At 36.5% G+C, this 17,347-nt stretch overlaps 2 protein-coding genes across 3 annotated transcripts; both read left to right on the top strand.

Moving 5' to 3' along the window:
- The first annotated feature begins 284 nt into the window (after positions 1–284).
- On the top strand, positions 285–1,706 carry LOC125053939 (gustatory receptor for sugar taste 43a). The gene is made up of 6 exons (XM_047655570.1): positions 285–448; positions 534–681; positions 754–909; positions 1,017–1,145; positions 1,244–1,435; positions 1,507–1,706. The coding sequence occupies exons 1-6, from the start codon at positions 317–319 to the stop codon at positions 1,638–1,640; spliced, it is 891 nt and encodes a 296-aa protein (XP_047511526.1). The 5' UTR covers positions 285–316; the 3' UTR covers positions 1,641–1,706.
- Positions 1,707–5,222: 3,516 nt separating this feature from the next.
- LOC125054049 (NADH dehydrogenase [ubiquinone] 1 beta subcomplex subunit 9) lies at positions 5,223–6,997 on the top strand. Of its 2 annotated transcripts, XM_047655717.1 has the most exons (4): positions 5,223–5,323; positions 5,421–5,529; positions 5,985–6,127; positions 6,754–6,997. In XM_047655717.1, exons 2-4 carry the CDS (start codon positions 5,432–5,434, stop codon positions 6,945–6,947), a joined length of 435 nt encoding a protein of 144 aa, XP_047511673.1. In that variant the 5' UTR covers positions 5,223–5,323; positions 5,421–5,431; the 3' UTR covers positions 6,948–6,997. The 2 variants fall into 2 exon arrangements, with proteins under 2 accessions (XP_047511673.1, XP_047511672.1); XM_047655716.1 differs by having other exon boundaries at positions 5,289–5,529.
- Positions 6,998–17,347: the final 10,350 nt, after the last annotated feature.

Raw genomic sequence — 17,347 nt, 5'->3', positions numbered from 1 at the left:
CCTATGTTTATCTTGCATCATAAGATGAAGAACCCAGAAGATTTGTAGGGTGAAAGGAGCGTGGTGTTATTGCAGATATCGCGCGTGTTCGGTTTAGCACCGCTACGATTCGAGGCGCGCGAGTTGGGCTGTGCGGGTTTCTCCCGCCGCCTCACTCTACAGCTATATACTCGTCACCGTACTCGGTAAGTCTAGTTCCAAGGACTACTAGAAGTAACTAAATTGTCTATATCGAGTGCGATGTGGTGTCGTAGTGGCTGGCACGGTGTGTGGGCTGTGCGCGGAGGTGCGTGCGGGAACGGCGGCGTCACCGCGCATGGCATCGCAAACGGCACAGCTGGTTTCTGCATGCGACGTGTTGGTGGTGACGCTAACAGCGGCCGCTGCCGTGTACCATGCGCCCGAGCGGATGCGTATCATAATCGCTTTTATGGACACCGTCGCCGATGTACGTATACGACACACACTGTCTCCGTAGTCAACTATCCTCTAAACAAATGTCGAAGATGTTGAAAATTGGTTTTATGTCGCAGGTGGATGAAAGCATTGGGGCGCATTTCTCGCGATCGCGAGAGCGGCGTGTGATCGGCGTTATGCTCGCCATCCTCGTTTTTTTTACGCTGCTTGTTGCCGACGATTTCTGCTTTTACGCCCTCCAAGCCAAGAAAATCGACAGGCACTGTGAGTGAGCAGTTGGTCACGTACCGCTCGACTATTCTGAAATATTTAATTATTTAATCATGCCTTTTACAGGGGAGGTAGTCCGCAACTACTGTGGGTTCTACCTATTGTGGTTCGTCGTTATCGTTCTGGAGTTGCAGTTTGCCTTCACGGCGCTATCGGTGCGTGCTCGTTTTCGAGCCCTCAATGATGCGCTGGCGCTCACGGCCGACCATCTCTGCCGACCCGGTATACATACTCTTCTTATATAATAGATATTATGAACAGATCGACTAATTTATATATTGAAATTGAAAATGAAATGTGTATAACAATATGAAAACGTTGCTGAACAGGAAACTACTTTCCAGTAGAAAAGACAAACGATCAGGGGGCGCTGAACGTGTTTGCGTTCCATGTGTGTGCGCGAAGCCGGCGCAATACCGCGCCACCCTCCAGGCGAAACCACCTCATCGTCCGAAGAGGTTTTTACACCTTTACCTTTAGATGCTTGAGTTTAATCTCTTTCGAATTTTGAGCTTAGAGAGGCGCTGAGAGAACTGTAAATAAAATTTCGATTAAGAGCGCGGTGGAGGCCGCGGACAACTGGCGGTGCCGGCGGGTGAAGCTTTGGAACGACTTGCAGTGTTGCAAGGCGCACTATGCGAAGCTTTGCACCGACTGGATGCCGCCTACGGACTGCCGTTAGCGCTGCTGCTGATATCGACACTGATGCACCTGATCGTTACGCCCTATTTCTTCATAATGGAGATCAGTGAGCATGCCGAACCTTCCCTCACTCGCACTTAAGCCTCCTCAAACTTATCTCTATCATTCATGTTATAGTCGTATCGGTGCACCGCATCCACTTCCTGGTGCTGCAGTTCCTCTGGTGTGCGACGCACGTTTTGCGTATCCTGGTCGTCGTGGAGCCCTGCCACTACACCATAACGGAGGTGACCCACGAAGGTTCACTTTGAATGTCTACGTGGGACCGTTCAGTCATCTACACGTATGTGCAGGGTCGTCGCACGGCGGAGCTGGTCTGTCGGCTGCTTCGGGCGGTGAGCAGCGGCCGCGGTTCGATGCTGGGCGGACGGCTTGACCTTTTCTCGCGACAACTGTCCTTGCAATCAGTTTGCTACTCACCAATGGGGTTTTGCACGCTAGGACGCCCGCTCGTCGCCTCTGTAAGAGAACGATTTAGTAAGCCTACTCCCCTTCGCAATGGTAAAATATCAAGACATGTCATATTCCTGTCGCTAGTGTATCATTCTGGTGAATAACCTAAAAGTTCATCTGTAAAACGTTAGAATATGAAACAATTTTGAAACTTCATAAAACACAAAAGAAAAGGTATTGTATTCGAGAAATGTTTAATTCAAAAGGTTTAATAATAATATTACAGAAAAAATGTGTAGTGTGCATTTTGTGTGTGTTTGTATGTAACTGATGCATGTGGTTCAAATTGGCTTGATTTAATGACATTAAATGTCTGATAAAGTTCTAAGGATATTTTTTTAAAGGGTTGCGACAGGAATGGAATACGTCTAGTGTTGAAAAAAAGTTGTTGTATAGTGCAGGTAACCGATAAATACTTCAAATACAATAATTTAAAATGCCTTACCGTTATGCAGTATTAGATTTGCTAGATATTTGTTAAGGGTTTGGTCCGGACGGCATTCCTCCTGTTATTATTACAAGTTGTTTGTATCATATTTAAAAAGTTCGAGCTCGGTGAATATCTCTCGGATGTGTTCACTCTTATTCAGAACTCATCTTCAAGTTGTACAAGATCTCTGTCGGTCTGTCTATTTTATGCTTATTATTTTTCAGATTTTTGGCGCAGTAACAACTTACCTCGTGATTCTGATACAATTCCAGAGATATGACGCGTAAACTCCAAGTTCATATATTTGTTTATTTAACACCATTTCACTCACGTACTTAAATATGCATCTTAATGAACTGATGTTCTTTAAAATTGAGACCAATTTTCAAATAAAACAGGCGATCTAAAATCCCTCTTTTTCTAGATTGAAAATTACATTGTTGTGGATTTAGTGATTATACTTTAACACGACAGCTAGTTTTTAATATACGCTGGGCCACCCGAGGTCCGCGATATCGTGGTGAAGGAGGTTAGTGACCACATTACCTATTAGTTAGGGTATAAAGCCTGATCTTTTAATAAAAGATGGTAATTCTCCAATAGCAATAGAATGAAATATGGGAATATATGTATGTGTAGTATTTCAAATACTTAGTCCAATACTTACGACACGCGACCCGAGAGACCGTGGAGTAGGGGGTAAGGGGCCACATTACCTAAAAGAAGGAAATAATAATGCAACGAAAATACTTATATACCGGAATAACTTGGGGAGCCGAAGGGTTTGATCCCACATATATCTTGAATTAGTGGTAATACATACTTGAAAAATGTTTTTAAATACATACTTGCGCAGGGCCCCCAGTGTGAGGAGGTTTGACTCCCCATTCACTATGAATAAAGGAATAGCAGTATGGGAGTGGGCATCCTGCCTCCAATGCGATCACAGGGGGTCAGAACGACCAATTATACTACATATATACCACTTGTTAACGGATTGCTTAAGGTATCAACTGCATATGTTTTTTACTCTAACTTAAAACGGTTTCATAGACTTAATACATGACATAAAAACCAGAAACCAATTCCTTAATTACTGCATACGTGTCGCAAAGAATGCGGTAATACTAAACAAATAATCGTAAATAGTTCGCTTAAAACAATACATGTAAACGAAGGCTCTTTGTGGAAGAGGACTCGTAGTCAGAGAGTCGAGCGGTAGCTCTTCAACCCTGGAACGCAATTAAAAAACGAGTATTCAATGGTCCTCTATTTTTATCCTAATACAACGTAATATAATATGTAATTGTAACAATGTAAAAATTATCACCTGCCAAAATATACCGAATATTTTTTCAATTTTCAATCGTATACTTAAGTACGAAAATTTTACGAGGAATCTAAATTTAAATTAAATAATTTAACTTGCAAGTTTTCAAATTTTGATGTAAAACTTTAAAATTATTGTTATATTGCTTTTAATTTTTAAAGAATAAAATGCATCTTGAAATAAAACGTTTTATTTTTATTTTATCCCTGAATTTTAAAACATCCGTAACTCGATTAATTATGACCGGATAATAGAAGTCATAGAAATTTGTTTATATAAACACGTACTCCAAATCTATAAATTTTAATTTGCACAGTTTTGCAGTTTTGTTTTTATCTGCCTTTATTCCTTTTAAAGAACCTTTTAAGGAACAGTCCACGTTGAATACATTATTCAGCAGTTTTCACTAGTAAACACCTTTTAAGATTTACTAAATTGTATCTAAGATTTACGTAAAAATTACTGAAAACTGACAGCGTATTGTTATGGGTCAAGCGATGATAGCGATTAGCTTTGCGTTTTCTCCTCCATTGCAGAATTGTTAATGAAAATATAGAAATTATATTTAAATTTTAACCTAATAAATATTAATAACTTCTCACATGATGAAAAAAAACAACAAATAAGTTATTAATTTTTATTAAAAAATATCATTCAATACATTTATTTTTATTAAAAGTAAAAAATTAAATAAAGGGTACAAAAACTACAATTTATAATTTTAATCATCTTCTTCCTCTTCGTCGTCGTCTTCCGGCTGCTGGAAAACTTCATTATCGTCTTCAACGATATTTGTCTCAAGTTCTTCCATGATTTCGGATTCCATCTTCGTTAATGTCGTTCTGATATGGCAGAGCATTGAGACAAGCTTGCCCATTACATTGGCCACAAGCTAAAGAGCATTGCAAGCCCGCTTTCCTGCATCCGCACGCGAACCACAACCACTCTTGCAGTTGCAGAAAATTGTATTTAGCAAACATTCTGGTAGTAAAATTGTCATGATAGGCTCCAGAAAATCGTTTCATATTGCCCAACCCCACACCTAGGGTTCCAAATCATGCCCTAACCAAGTTTGAACTTGATAATATACACGTTTGAAATGTTGATGAGCAGTTTTATTAAGTTCCCAGGTATAATTTTTGACGTAGGGGAAGGATTTTAAAATTTACAGATTTGAAAGAAGATGCACTTAATTATTTTCTATCTAAAATGTCATTAGTATAAAAAAAAATTAAACAAAATTTGTAGAGAATTTTGTATTCTACAATATTGATAATAAATACAAATAGCAAAAAAACCCATAGGAAATGAGATATTTACAAAAAAAGCGCAAAATACCGATTTTGTGACCTTAAAATTTAATATTTGCGTACACCCTACCATAATACATATGTAGGTTTTGAGACAACTTTTAGGGTGTCAATATACAAGTACTTATCTCGAATTCCGAGATTTTTACCTAATTTAAGCTTAAATGACTGGACTATCACGCTTGTCGTAAATATACCTGTGCTGAATTTCACATCTATTGTAATTATGTTTTTAAAATTGCATAGGACAAAAAAATTCGTCGATTACCACAGGTAAATCAATTCTTAATAAAGTATAAAATCAATTATTTGTCATTTATTAGCTGTCACCATCATTTGTCATCTAATAGCTGTCACCATAATTTGTCAAGCGTCAGCTGTTATTTATAATTAACAAAAAATAAGTAATTAGTAAGTACTAAAACCGAATTTCAAACGAGAATTCCTTATTTAATAAATACACTGTTCATGGTCAATCAGATTTTTTAAGTAATATTTGTTTAATAAGGCTTTGGCGAGATGGCGACCATACCGCTGGGTATCAAAACACAAACACAAAAGTTATGTAACCTATATAAACGAGCCATACGTAATTTGGAGTCGTACTATGATAGACGGTGAGCTTTCTTTGTTCCTCAAGTAATTTCTCTCTAAAACTTAATTTGAATACAACCTAAAAAGTTGCAATTCACCAAATACATTTGCAGTTCTGATCTCCAAAAATATTGCTAATGCTTTGGTGCTCATGTTCTTCATAATAATGATTTACCCTGCATAATTTTAGAGGTAATTTAAAAAAAATATCGTATAAAGTGAAGTAGTGTAAATCAAAATGTAAAAAAAAACAGTTATTGTATTACTTACTAGTAATGTGTATGTTTATTGATATGTATTATGTTGTACTTGGAAGACACATTTAAACTATTCATATTTTGTTATAAAGCTCCATGTAAGGTAGTACTGTTGTAAAATCTAGAAAAGTATAATATGGTAGCTTGTTATTATTGTTATGTAATATAGTAAATAGTGCCTACAACAGAGCCCATGTATAGTAACATACCTATATTTTTAGACATGTATTCCGTTTCCAAGCAGTATTGCTAAGAGAAAGATTTGACAAAATCGCTGCCCTGCAAGACCAGCGTGAATTTAATCAACGCCTCCAAGAAGAAGAAGACTCACTCTTTGCAATCATACATCCTATACCGAAGAAGTGTAAGTTTTCTTGACAAAATATATACATATTACCTGTATGAAAAAGCACAAGCATTTGTTCAGTATTGCTAAAAAGGTTGGTGTCAATACCCAAAAATTAGATTTTGCTAATCCTATAATAAACCTTGATTACCTTTTATAGGAAATGACCCTAATACCCTTCTGATTGTGGTAATATAATGGTGGGGTTGACAGTACTGCCATGGACAACAGGGTAATCAAGCCAAAAAGTGTACTGCGCTTTGGTTAGTTTGGCATTTTAGAGATGTTATATATGTGCTACATAGCTTATAAACATACTCAAATATGTTAACATTGTTTGGAAGAGTAGTATTCTAAATACTGCATTTAGGAAGTCTTACTGAACAGTAACATTTTTAAAACAGTAATGTTATATATGAGCAAGTCTGATCAACCAGCTCTTAAGGCCTCAGGCACACAACCCAAAGTATTTCTAAGGCACACATAATACCTACCATATTCAATTATTTACCATAAATGCAAGGTCCAGCTCGGAGTATACTTTTCTTCAAATGTGGTTAAACACTTTCATACTTTAATATATTCATAATGTATATTAATACAAGAGTAGAATTAATAGTAAATACATAATTTATTTATTCCAGTTCCTTTGAGTCCGGGTGGTGTTGCATATGCCCGAGTAGTGACTCCGCCTGACTGGGTACTGGACTACTGGCATCCACTGGAAAAGGCGCAGTACCCTGAATACTTCAAGCGGCGCGAGGAACGTAAGAAGGAATTTGTAGCCCTGTGGGAGAAAGAGTTTGGCAAGGATGAGCCAAAAGAGAAACACCATTAGACAGTTGTTTTAAGTTATAAAGTGTAAATCAAATATATTAGTGCTCATAATTGGTTTTTGGTTGTCATTTATTGATAAAGTCCAACTGAAGGTAACAATACTGAATAAATAATAATAATAAATTGTTTATTTGCCAAGATAGTGGTACAATTAGATCAAAAAGAAAAATCCGCACAATCAGCCATATAGGCATGCAAATGTCATATTAATGTTTTGCAATGTCATATAATAAGAACATTAACATCATGTCATAAATCATAATAAGAAGTTAAGTCATTTATAATTGTTAAACTTGACTTTCAAAACCTCTTCACCTTCCCCTTGAAAACATTACATGGCAGCCATCTATAACTTCTAGGAAGGTGATTAAATATACTTATAGCCATGCCGTAACAATTTTTGGAATATAGCGCGGTGCAACATGCAGGCACCCGCAGCCGTGTTGGATCTCTCGGTATATACGAGCAAGTTTCTTTATATGTTTTAAATAATGTTGGATGCTTCTTTACAGGCATAACTGTTCCAAGTTATATTTAGTGTACCTACCTACGTGATTTAGTTCAATAGAATCTAGTTTGTTAAGAAGTCCTGCTATATTTTGGTGTAATAAGTAAGAGCTTCTCTTTCTTATTAGGTCATTTCGTGAGGAACTTGAGTCTTCATTAAAAAATCTCTATTGTTTACATGTGAGTTCTGGCTAGGTCTTATCACGGGAAAATAGTACGGTATGGTACCCTTTCTAGGAATGTCGCCACGATTACATAGTTTTTTTAAATTTTTTTCTTGAAAGTCAAATTTTTTTTGGTATACTAATCATAGTCAAATATATAGTTTAACTTTTTACATACACTTGCCAGATATTGCCTTTTATAAGTACCACGTGCAATATCTAAATATGAACAATTTTTAGAACTATTACAAATCATTTTCAACATATTATTAAGTAATTTTTCATTAAGAAACCTATTAGTACAGACATTTAATAAAATTATATTTTTTGATAATTTTTAGTAAAGCGCATAGTTCTATAAATATTTGGCATGGATTGGTATCATTTTCACTTAAGCATAGTACCAGGTAATTTCCCACAATGTCATGCAAACCGTCAACTGTACTTAAGAGATCACACGTTTTTGCATTGAGTTTAATGATGTAGTTAATTTCAAAGCATGCGTATTGTGTATTAAATCTCGATCGTATAAGCTCCGAGGCAAGTCCTCGGCATTGTTGACTGCCTATTATATGTATCTTGAATTTTGTGTTAGGCAGATGGTCAGCTATTGGATAGCTAGCGCCATCTCACGAGGACGGTAAGCATTCTTTAGGTTTTATAAAATTGCTCCTGGAATCAGCGTTAAGAACCTCTATCGAGGTTTCTAATAATTATTGAAGAACTATCGCTAGGTACAAGAATAATCGCCAATAGCAGGTATTCTTAGACATGCGGTCAGCGGTGAAACTAGATCTGGGGACTCCCGCACAATTTTATATACATCTAGCCTCGGACTGCGAGGAGACTCATTCCTTTCAAATCGTACCAACAATATAATCGAAAGTGAATTCATAAAATCTCTTTTACAAACTTTAGACACAGGCCCCAAATTATGTTAAGCACCTTTACATCACAAAAATGATAGTACATTACATATTTAGAAAGATTTATCATAAGATGCTCCTTTGCAGCTGATATGCTATCTTTAGTAGAATCACTATTGATTATAATGGCAGGCATGTCACCGGGACACTTGATTGACTCAAGCCAGCCTATCTGTGGGCCTTAGGTCACCAACCTTAACAATCCACTAATGCCAAACACTCTTAAGCAGGCGTAAACTTTTATTGATTCGCCGGACACTATACACCATCCGCTCCACACTTCACTGGTTACAAGATCCGGTATAGTAGCACAAAATACTGCAGTAGCGAAGCCATCATACCAGAGCCATTAAGTCATCCGACATAGAATCAACGCGGCAATCCCCCAGCGTGATCCCTCAGTGCCTATGCCTAACTATACTTAACCTGGTGTTGTGTACTTATTATATCTATATATTACGTCTGTAGGTGATTAGTTTACGTGTCATAAAACTGTGATGTGTTCTGACAAGAACAGATCAAGAGTTAAAGAAGCGGTCGTGTGTTCTGAAAAGAACAGTTGTCATCGTTGTCGTAAGACACGGTAATAATATGTCCTGACAAGGACAGTTGTTAAACGTTTTGGTCAAGAAACAATAGTATGTTCTGAAAAGAACAGTTTATAAACGTTTTCGTATGATACGATAATATGTTTCGAAAAGAACAGTTTATTAGCGTTATCGTAAGGCTACGATATGGAAGTGTTCTGAGAAGAACACGTTCGTAGGCTTCGACGGCTGCGCGCAGAAAAGGGCCAACTTTTTGCCGCGTTTTTATCGCCTACGCACCCTGCGCATCTGGTGCCACATGTTATTACTAGTAAGTGTACGATAATTTTTGGGTATAAATGTACATAGCTTTGAAAATAAAAGGCATTCCATCTTCACCTCTTCTCTAAAAACAAGTAGGGAGTTTTATTTTAACACAACCAAATAACTCTGAATAAATCTACCCTAAAGGTCCTTACATACTAAAATGGCATTTTGTATGGAAGGAACAAAAAGTAGATGTTTTTTAAATAGAATAAATTTAATTAATCAAAGTATGCACCATTGCTATCTATACCATCTTATAGGTAGGTAGTTCATTGATCCCTTTACAAAAAAAAACATTCGGACGGGATTGATTCCCGTCTTTTTTAAAATCTTTGAAGGCGGTTACGACTGCCCCATCAGAGTTGCAAGAAGAATTTTTCACCTGGTAAGAAGTAATCTGAATTTCGAAAAAAATGGTAATCTTTTGGGGCAAGGTCCTGGGATTACGGTGGTTGTCTCAGACATGCCAATTGAAGCTCCTCTAATTTGGTAGCAGTTGTTGTGCAGTGTTTGGTCTAGCGATGTCGTAGAGCGATTGATCAGCCTTGTTTGGCTTTTCCGTTGTACCTTATTTGGTATTGGTATGTGTTACTGCAGGATAGTATGAAAGTTAAACAAATATATTTTCTTTGAAAAAAGGATTATAAATCAAAAAAGATGTTTCTTTGTACAGAGGTGTAATTGGAATGAATTAGTAATACTACAAACTAAAGCACGCCCTTGTTCTGTTTGTAGCAGTTAAGACAATTGTAGTAGTTGCTACTCAATAATATTCAGGCGCTATGCACCAACATGCCCCCAGGCGTTGAAGGCTTGGCTTCAACCAATCCACTCGGCAATGGACAAATTTTCGAAAATGATCGTCTCACATTTCCAGTCGACGTTCTAATTTCTGCGACACGAACAACATCATCTGCACCAGGAAAGAGCGCCACGATGCGACCCAGCTTCCATTTCATAGGTGGCAGATTTTCCTCCTTTAGCAAAACAAGTGAGTCAATTTGCAAAGGGTTTCCTTGGGTTTGCCATTTTGTCCGTTTTTGGAGTTCTGAGATATACTCCTTGCTCCATCGTGTCCAGAAATGTTGACGAAGCTGTTCAATTCTTCGAAATCTTGAAAGATGACTATAATTGTGGTCTACATAACTTTCAGTTGGAATAGCTGTGAGTGGACGTCCGATCAAAAAATGTCCAGGGGTCAGTGGGGTCAGATCTTCAGGGTGCGTTGATAAGGGAGTGAGTGGTCGTGAGTTTAAAATAGCTTCTATTTGCGTTAAAACTGTATACAATTCTTCAAAAGTTAATTTAGAGTTCCCTAATACTCTTAATAAATGGTATTTCGTAGATTTAACTGCTGCCTCCCAAATCCCACCAAAATGTGGTGAATACGCAGGTATGAAATGAAAGTTTATGCCATCATTGATGAGATCAGTGGCAAGAGAGTCAGAGTTACGCATTAAGAAATTAGCTAAATCTTTACAAGCCCCAAAAAATGTAGTACCATTATCTGAATATAAGTGCAATGGTTTACCCCGACGAGCAATGTTTCGACGAAAAGTAGAAATAAAACTGTTACTTGTCAAATCACCCACTAATTCCAGATGTAATGCTTTAGTCGTAAAACATACAAATATAACTATATAAACTTTGACAACACGAGAGCCTCGACCTTGACGACTAACAGAAGCAATAGGACCTGCATAGTCCACGCCAACAAACTCAAAAGGATAATTACCGGGAGTTACTCGACGCTGGGGTAAATTACCCATAATAGGAGCTTCAATCTTTCCTTTCATGCGTGTACACCTGATACATCGTCTATAAGTAGCCTTTGCTAAATTTCTACCACCGATAGGCCAATAAACTTCTCTTATTGAAGATAACAATAACTGTGGCCCAGCATGCATAAGTTTCAAATGTTCATGTTGAAATATTAATTGTGTTAATCGATGTGTGGACATTAATAGTAAAGGATGTTTTTTATCATATGAAAATTGTGAATTACTAATACGACCGCCAATACGCATTAAATTATTTTGATCTAAAAATACATAAAATTTTAACAAAGCGCTTTTAACTGGTAATTCTTTCTTTTGTAAAAGAATATCATATTCTGGAAAAGATTCTCTCTGAGCAGAACGAATAATAACGTTAAGTGAATTACTTAATTCTGTTTCAGTAAGGTAATTAGTTACAGCACGTCGACCCTTACACGATTCAATAAACCTAAGTAGATAAGCTATAGCACGTCGTAGTCTGTTAAAATTTGAAAAGCGTTCAAATTGAATGAATTCTATTGGATGAGCAATGTTAAGTAAACATACCTCATTACGCATTTCTGGCAACGGTTCACATTGTACTAAAATGGAAGGCCAATCAGTATAAGACTTCTGTAAAAAGTTTGGTCCTGACCACCATATGTTTAGTGATTCAATATCATCGACTTTAACTCCTCGAGAAACATAATCAGCTGGGTTTTGAGCGGTAGGAACATGACGCCATTCACAATCACCGGTTATTTCTAAAATGTCTCCGACGCGATTCCTTACAAACGTATTTAATTTACTTGGCAACATCTTAAGCCAACCTAATACAATGGAAGAGTCAGTCCAGAAAAATGATTTCGTAACTTTAATTCTTAACGAACTACAAACCTTTTTATATAGTTTTGCAGCCACTTGAGCTCCACAAAGCTCGAGCCGTGGTATTGTAGTTGGTTTAATCGGTGCTACCCTACTCTTAGCTGTTAATAAACGTACTAATACATTTCCGCTACGATCACTACTACGTATGTATAAACAGGCACCGTATGCCCTTTCAGAAGCGTCCGAAAACACATGAATTTCTAATTGTTCATACGAGTTAATCATTACATGACGTGATACCCGTAAATTATTTAACACATTTAAATTTTTAGTAGCATCCATCCAGAGTGCTTGGATGTGCGAAGGAAGAGGTTCATCCCATGATAGATTCTGCAACCATAAACTTTGTAATATAATCTTAAATTTAATGACAACAGGAGAGAGAAGACCTAAAGGATCAAATATTTGTGAGATCACTGAAAGCAAGGTACGTTTTGTGTTAGCCGCAGTAGAGAACCCAATTGGGAAATAAAGATCATCACAAACAGGTAGCCAACCTAAACCTAAGGTCTTACTTGGCTCATTCCCCCCAACATTAAGATTATGCGAGGCTTCTGTTGCAGACTCTGAAATTAATTGAGGCTCATTAGACTTCCACTTTCGTAGGAATAAACCAGCTGAGCCTAGTGTGGTTATTACTTTTTCGCGAATATTCCTCACTAAATTCAGATCATCCCCCCCACTCAACAAATCATCGACGAGAAAATCATGGAGAATGACTTCTGCTATCTGGTGGTCTTGACATTCGAGTCCCAATTGTTTCAGACATCTTGTAGCGAGAAATGGTGCACTCGCGGTACCATATGTTACAGTATTTAATTGGAAAGCTCTAAGGGATTGAGATGGGTTGTCACGCCATAATATATGCTGCAGGTATCTATCATCAGGATGAACAAGTATTTTTCGGTACATTTTCTCTATGTCAGCGACGATAACATACTTATGTTGTCTGAACCTTAAAAGAATAGACAAAAGATCGTCTTGTACCATCGGACCTACCATTTGAATATCATTCAAACTAATATTATTCGAAGTAAGTGAGCTCGCGTTAAAAACTGCTCTTAACTTAGTGGTGGTACTGCTTTCACGCAATACCCCGTGATGTGGGATAAAATATGCATTTTTATTCAAATTAACCTCACATTCTGTCATATGACCCAACGATTCGTATTCAGTCATGAAATCGCGATACATATTATAAAGTTGTGGGTTTGTCCGAAGTCTACGTTCTAATGAGTAAAAACATTGTTTCACTCGTTGAAATGAATCACCTAAGATAGTGGGACTTTCTTTTAGAGGAATTCTAACACAAAAACGACCATCAGACAAGCGAATAGTATTTCTGACAAAATGTTCTTCACATGTCCTTTGTTCATATGAATAACCAGAACAAGTTGAACTTATTATTTCTTCTAATTGCCAAAATTTTATAAGTTGATTTTGAATTTGATGATTAGAATTAATATCATCATCAATTAAATTTTTATGAACAAAATTGCACTGAATACGATTAGGTCGACAAGTTGAAAATAAAACCGTATCACAAATTGGACCAGAAACTATCCAACCTAACCTTGTTTCACAAAGAGTAGGTTTATTATCACCTAACTTAATTCTTTGGTTTCCTACTATATCCCAAAAGACATCAGCGCCTAATATAAGGTCGATGGACGCGGGTTTATAAAAATGAGGATCCGCTAAACAAATATTCGTAGGAATATTTAAATTTAAGATATTAACTGTACTGTTTGGTACACTATCAGTTAACGATGGTAAAATAAAACAATTAATGTTACACGTAAATGAGTCATCCAATGACTTAAAACGCAGATTACACATTTTATCGATTTGGGTAATTGCATTATTAATACCCTGAACGGATTGACTTATTTTATTATACGACAGATTTAACTGTTGAAACATCCTGTACGATAAAAGGCTAGATGTGCTACCAGAATCTAATACAACACGAACAACGTGTTCGCGATTGTTTGAATCGTATAACTTGACTAGCGCAGTGGATAATAAAACCAAATTTCCGCGGCGACAATTATTGTCTTGACCGGCAGAAGAAACGCTGGTTGATAATGTCAAGTTATTCGGATTACTGATGGCGGGAGTAGTATTAGAACCAATACCCTCACCACGCACTAACAGCTTCTGCTTATCTGCAACGTGAACTAAAACTGAATGTTTTTTCTTACATATTTTGCAACCTGATTTTTTGCAATTATTTGAGAAATGAGATTTAGAGAAACAATTAAAACAAACCTTAAATGTTGGCAATAATTGAAGACGCTCTTCGTTATTTAAGGCTAAAAACTGAGAACACATATTCAGTTTATGCTCGCCATCACATTTAGGACAAATCTCTTTAATGTTATTATTATTTGTCTGTAACGTCATAATTTTGTGACTGGGTTTAATTTTTGAATTTGTGTTGTGCTCAACTGAATCTAATAAAGTAATGCGAACACGTAAGAAATCTAATAAGTGTAAAAGTTCAATACGTGTGTCGGTGGGTAGCCGGCCTTTATATTCCTCCCATTCTCGGAATGATTTTGTGTCTAACTTTTGACTTATTAGGTAAACTAATAAAGTATCCCAATGTTTAGTGGATTCGCCCAATGTATCTAAGGCCCTTAGATTTTTATTTAATTGGTCAACGATACCCTTTAAATTACATGCTGTCTCCCGTGTGACAGTTTCAATTTTAAATAGTGCAGCAACATGATGTTGGATTAATAAGTTTTTATTATCGAATCTGTCACACAGTAATGTCCAAGCTACGCTATAATTCTTTCCTGAGAGCTCAACGGAAGATACTACCAAAGCAGCGCTGCCCTCTAGAGACGACTTCAAATAATGGAATTTGTTAATATCGTCTAGGTCGTTGTTGGTGTGAATTAGGCTCATAAACGTATCCCTAAAACCGATCCACTCGTTAAATAAACCGTTAAATTTCGGTATTTGGATCGTGGGCAATTTGACAGGATTCAGTTTAACACTATGTATGACACTACCTTCGCCATCAGATGGAAGAGGAATGTGAGATTTTTTATAATTTGAAAGAATTTTCTGAGCATTACTTAATGCCTTATAATATCTATTTTCAAATTCCTCACGCTCCCCAAACACCTGACTCTCATCATCCTGTAAACATTCCAATCGTGTTTGCACCTCATCGAACTTATTATACAATGCATCAAACCTCTTAATGCGCAACTCCAACTCCTCATAATCCCTTTCATCGGGAGGTGATGGCGATTCAAATGAAGATAAAAACCCGTTGAAAATGGTAACTTGACCCTTATAGCTGCTGCGCTTTTTAATAAGTTCAGCTACTTCGGTGTTTTCAGACATGTTTGCAGAGCCAGCAGTTAAATCCTGGAACTATCGTCAATATTCTAAGGTATATAATTAAAAAAAACCTACACACACAATCAACCAATATAAAACAGAATTAAATTATCCACTTCAAAAACGCTAAAAGAAATATATATTTTGAACATAAGTAGTAGGTAGCAGTATTCAAAACGTGGTATGTAAAATAGTACGTAACACCTACAATTTTATTAAAAATAATAATATCCAACTACGTATATAATAATTAACACAATCACTTTTATACATAACAATAATTAAATCAGGTTTTTAAATCATTTAAATAATATAAGAAAAAACTATACCGACTCACGACACACTCCTTTACAAATCCTTTTTTCTTCTCGATAACCTCCACTGACCTTGATTGAAGTAATTAATTAATTATTTATTTCAATTATTATCCGTGCTCAAAGGACCAATGTTACTGCAGGATAGTATGAAAGTTAAACAAATATATTTTCTTTGAAAAAAGGATTATAAATCAAAAAAGATGTTTCTTTGTACAGAGGTGTAATTGGAATGAATTAGTAATACTACAAACTAAAGCACGCCCTTGTTCTGTTTGTAGCAGTTAAGACAATTGTAGTAGTTGCTACTCAATAATATTCAGGCGCTATGCACCAACAGTATGTTCTTATAAGGTACTGAGTATTGTAATGAAACGATAGGTACTCTTTAGGACAGGACTATTTAATACGAGTGTTGGTACAATACTGACTTATATTAAAACATAAGTGCATTTATTTTAATCGTGTAGGCACAGTACATCCCCCTTAATAAAATAACAATACTTAGCAAATGTTATAAACAAAGTAGAATAATTTCTATGACACGTGACCAACTCAAGAACTTAATTTCAGATGTGAATACACAATAAACATAAAATAATGAAAATTAACAATATTTGATTCCGTAAACCAGATTAAACACCCTTTATAATTAAAAAAAAATACAAATCTGTAAAACGTTTCAGAGTCTTCATTAGAACAAGACGTCATAAACGTCAATCCTAAAATAAAGACTGCCATTAAAATAACTCCACCATTAGGTATGTATATATATTATGTTTAAAACGCAAATCTTACGATAGGTTTAATAAGTCGTCCGAATCTCGATACTTTTGAACTATTGTTTACTAAAGTGCATCTAGGTCTTTGGAGTGTTTGATTGCATACGCACTACGCAGCTGGCTTTTAATGATCTGTACTAACGACTTTCTGTGTGTCTCTTTGCATACTTTTGAAATATTTTTCTGTCTTGGATCAAACTTGAAATGGACCTATATATGGTTTAGTAAGAGGTTTAGTGACCTTGTCAACACGTAAAATACATGTGTACACGTCTTCAATTCTGGTTGAACAAAATTTTTTCCAGGACGTTGCTCTTTCCTTGGAATTGATATCATCCTTAAACTTGCTCTTACTCCCATTAGAACAGTTGGTAATTCTAATGTTTTGTTCTCCCTCTGCACATTAATGCAGCTTTAAGCGACCTGTGCCATCTTTCTACGAGGCCATTCGCCTGTGGATGGTACGCTGTTGTTCTAAATTTATTTATGCCCATTCTTCTGGTCAAATGTGTAAACAATTGTGACAAAAATGTGGATTCTTGATCGGTAGTTATATGTATGATGTATGTATGTGTCCATTGAGTCACATCTTTATTCATTCCATGCCATATTATGTATCTATGTTGCATCATCTTTCTAGTTGTGCGCGTGCCAGGATGATTGACACTGTGTATCGCGTTGAAAGCTGATACGCGAAACTCTATAGGCATGGTCTGCAACGCCCTAACGACACATCGCAATAAACACGTGTATTACAATTGGGTACAATGACCAGCTGAAACATTAGAGATTTCAATTTCAACAGATTTTCCAACTCTGGGTCGTTTCTTTGTGCTTCTGCCAACTTTT

This window comes from Pieris napi, chromosome 11, assembly GCF_905475465.1.
Source record: "Pieris napi chromosome 11, ilPieNapi1.2, whole genome shotgun sequence".
Taxonomy (NCBI): Eukaryota; Metazoa; Arthropoda; class Insecta; order Lepidoptera; family Pieridae; genus Pieris; species Pieris napi.
Note: the sequence above shows the minus strand (reverse complement) of the source record. Positions and strands in the feature narration are given on the sequence as shown.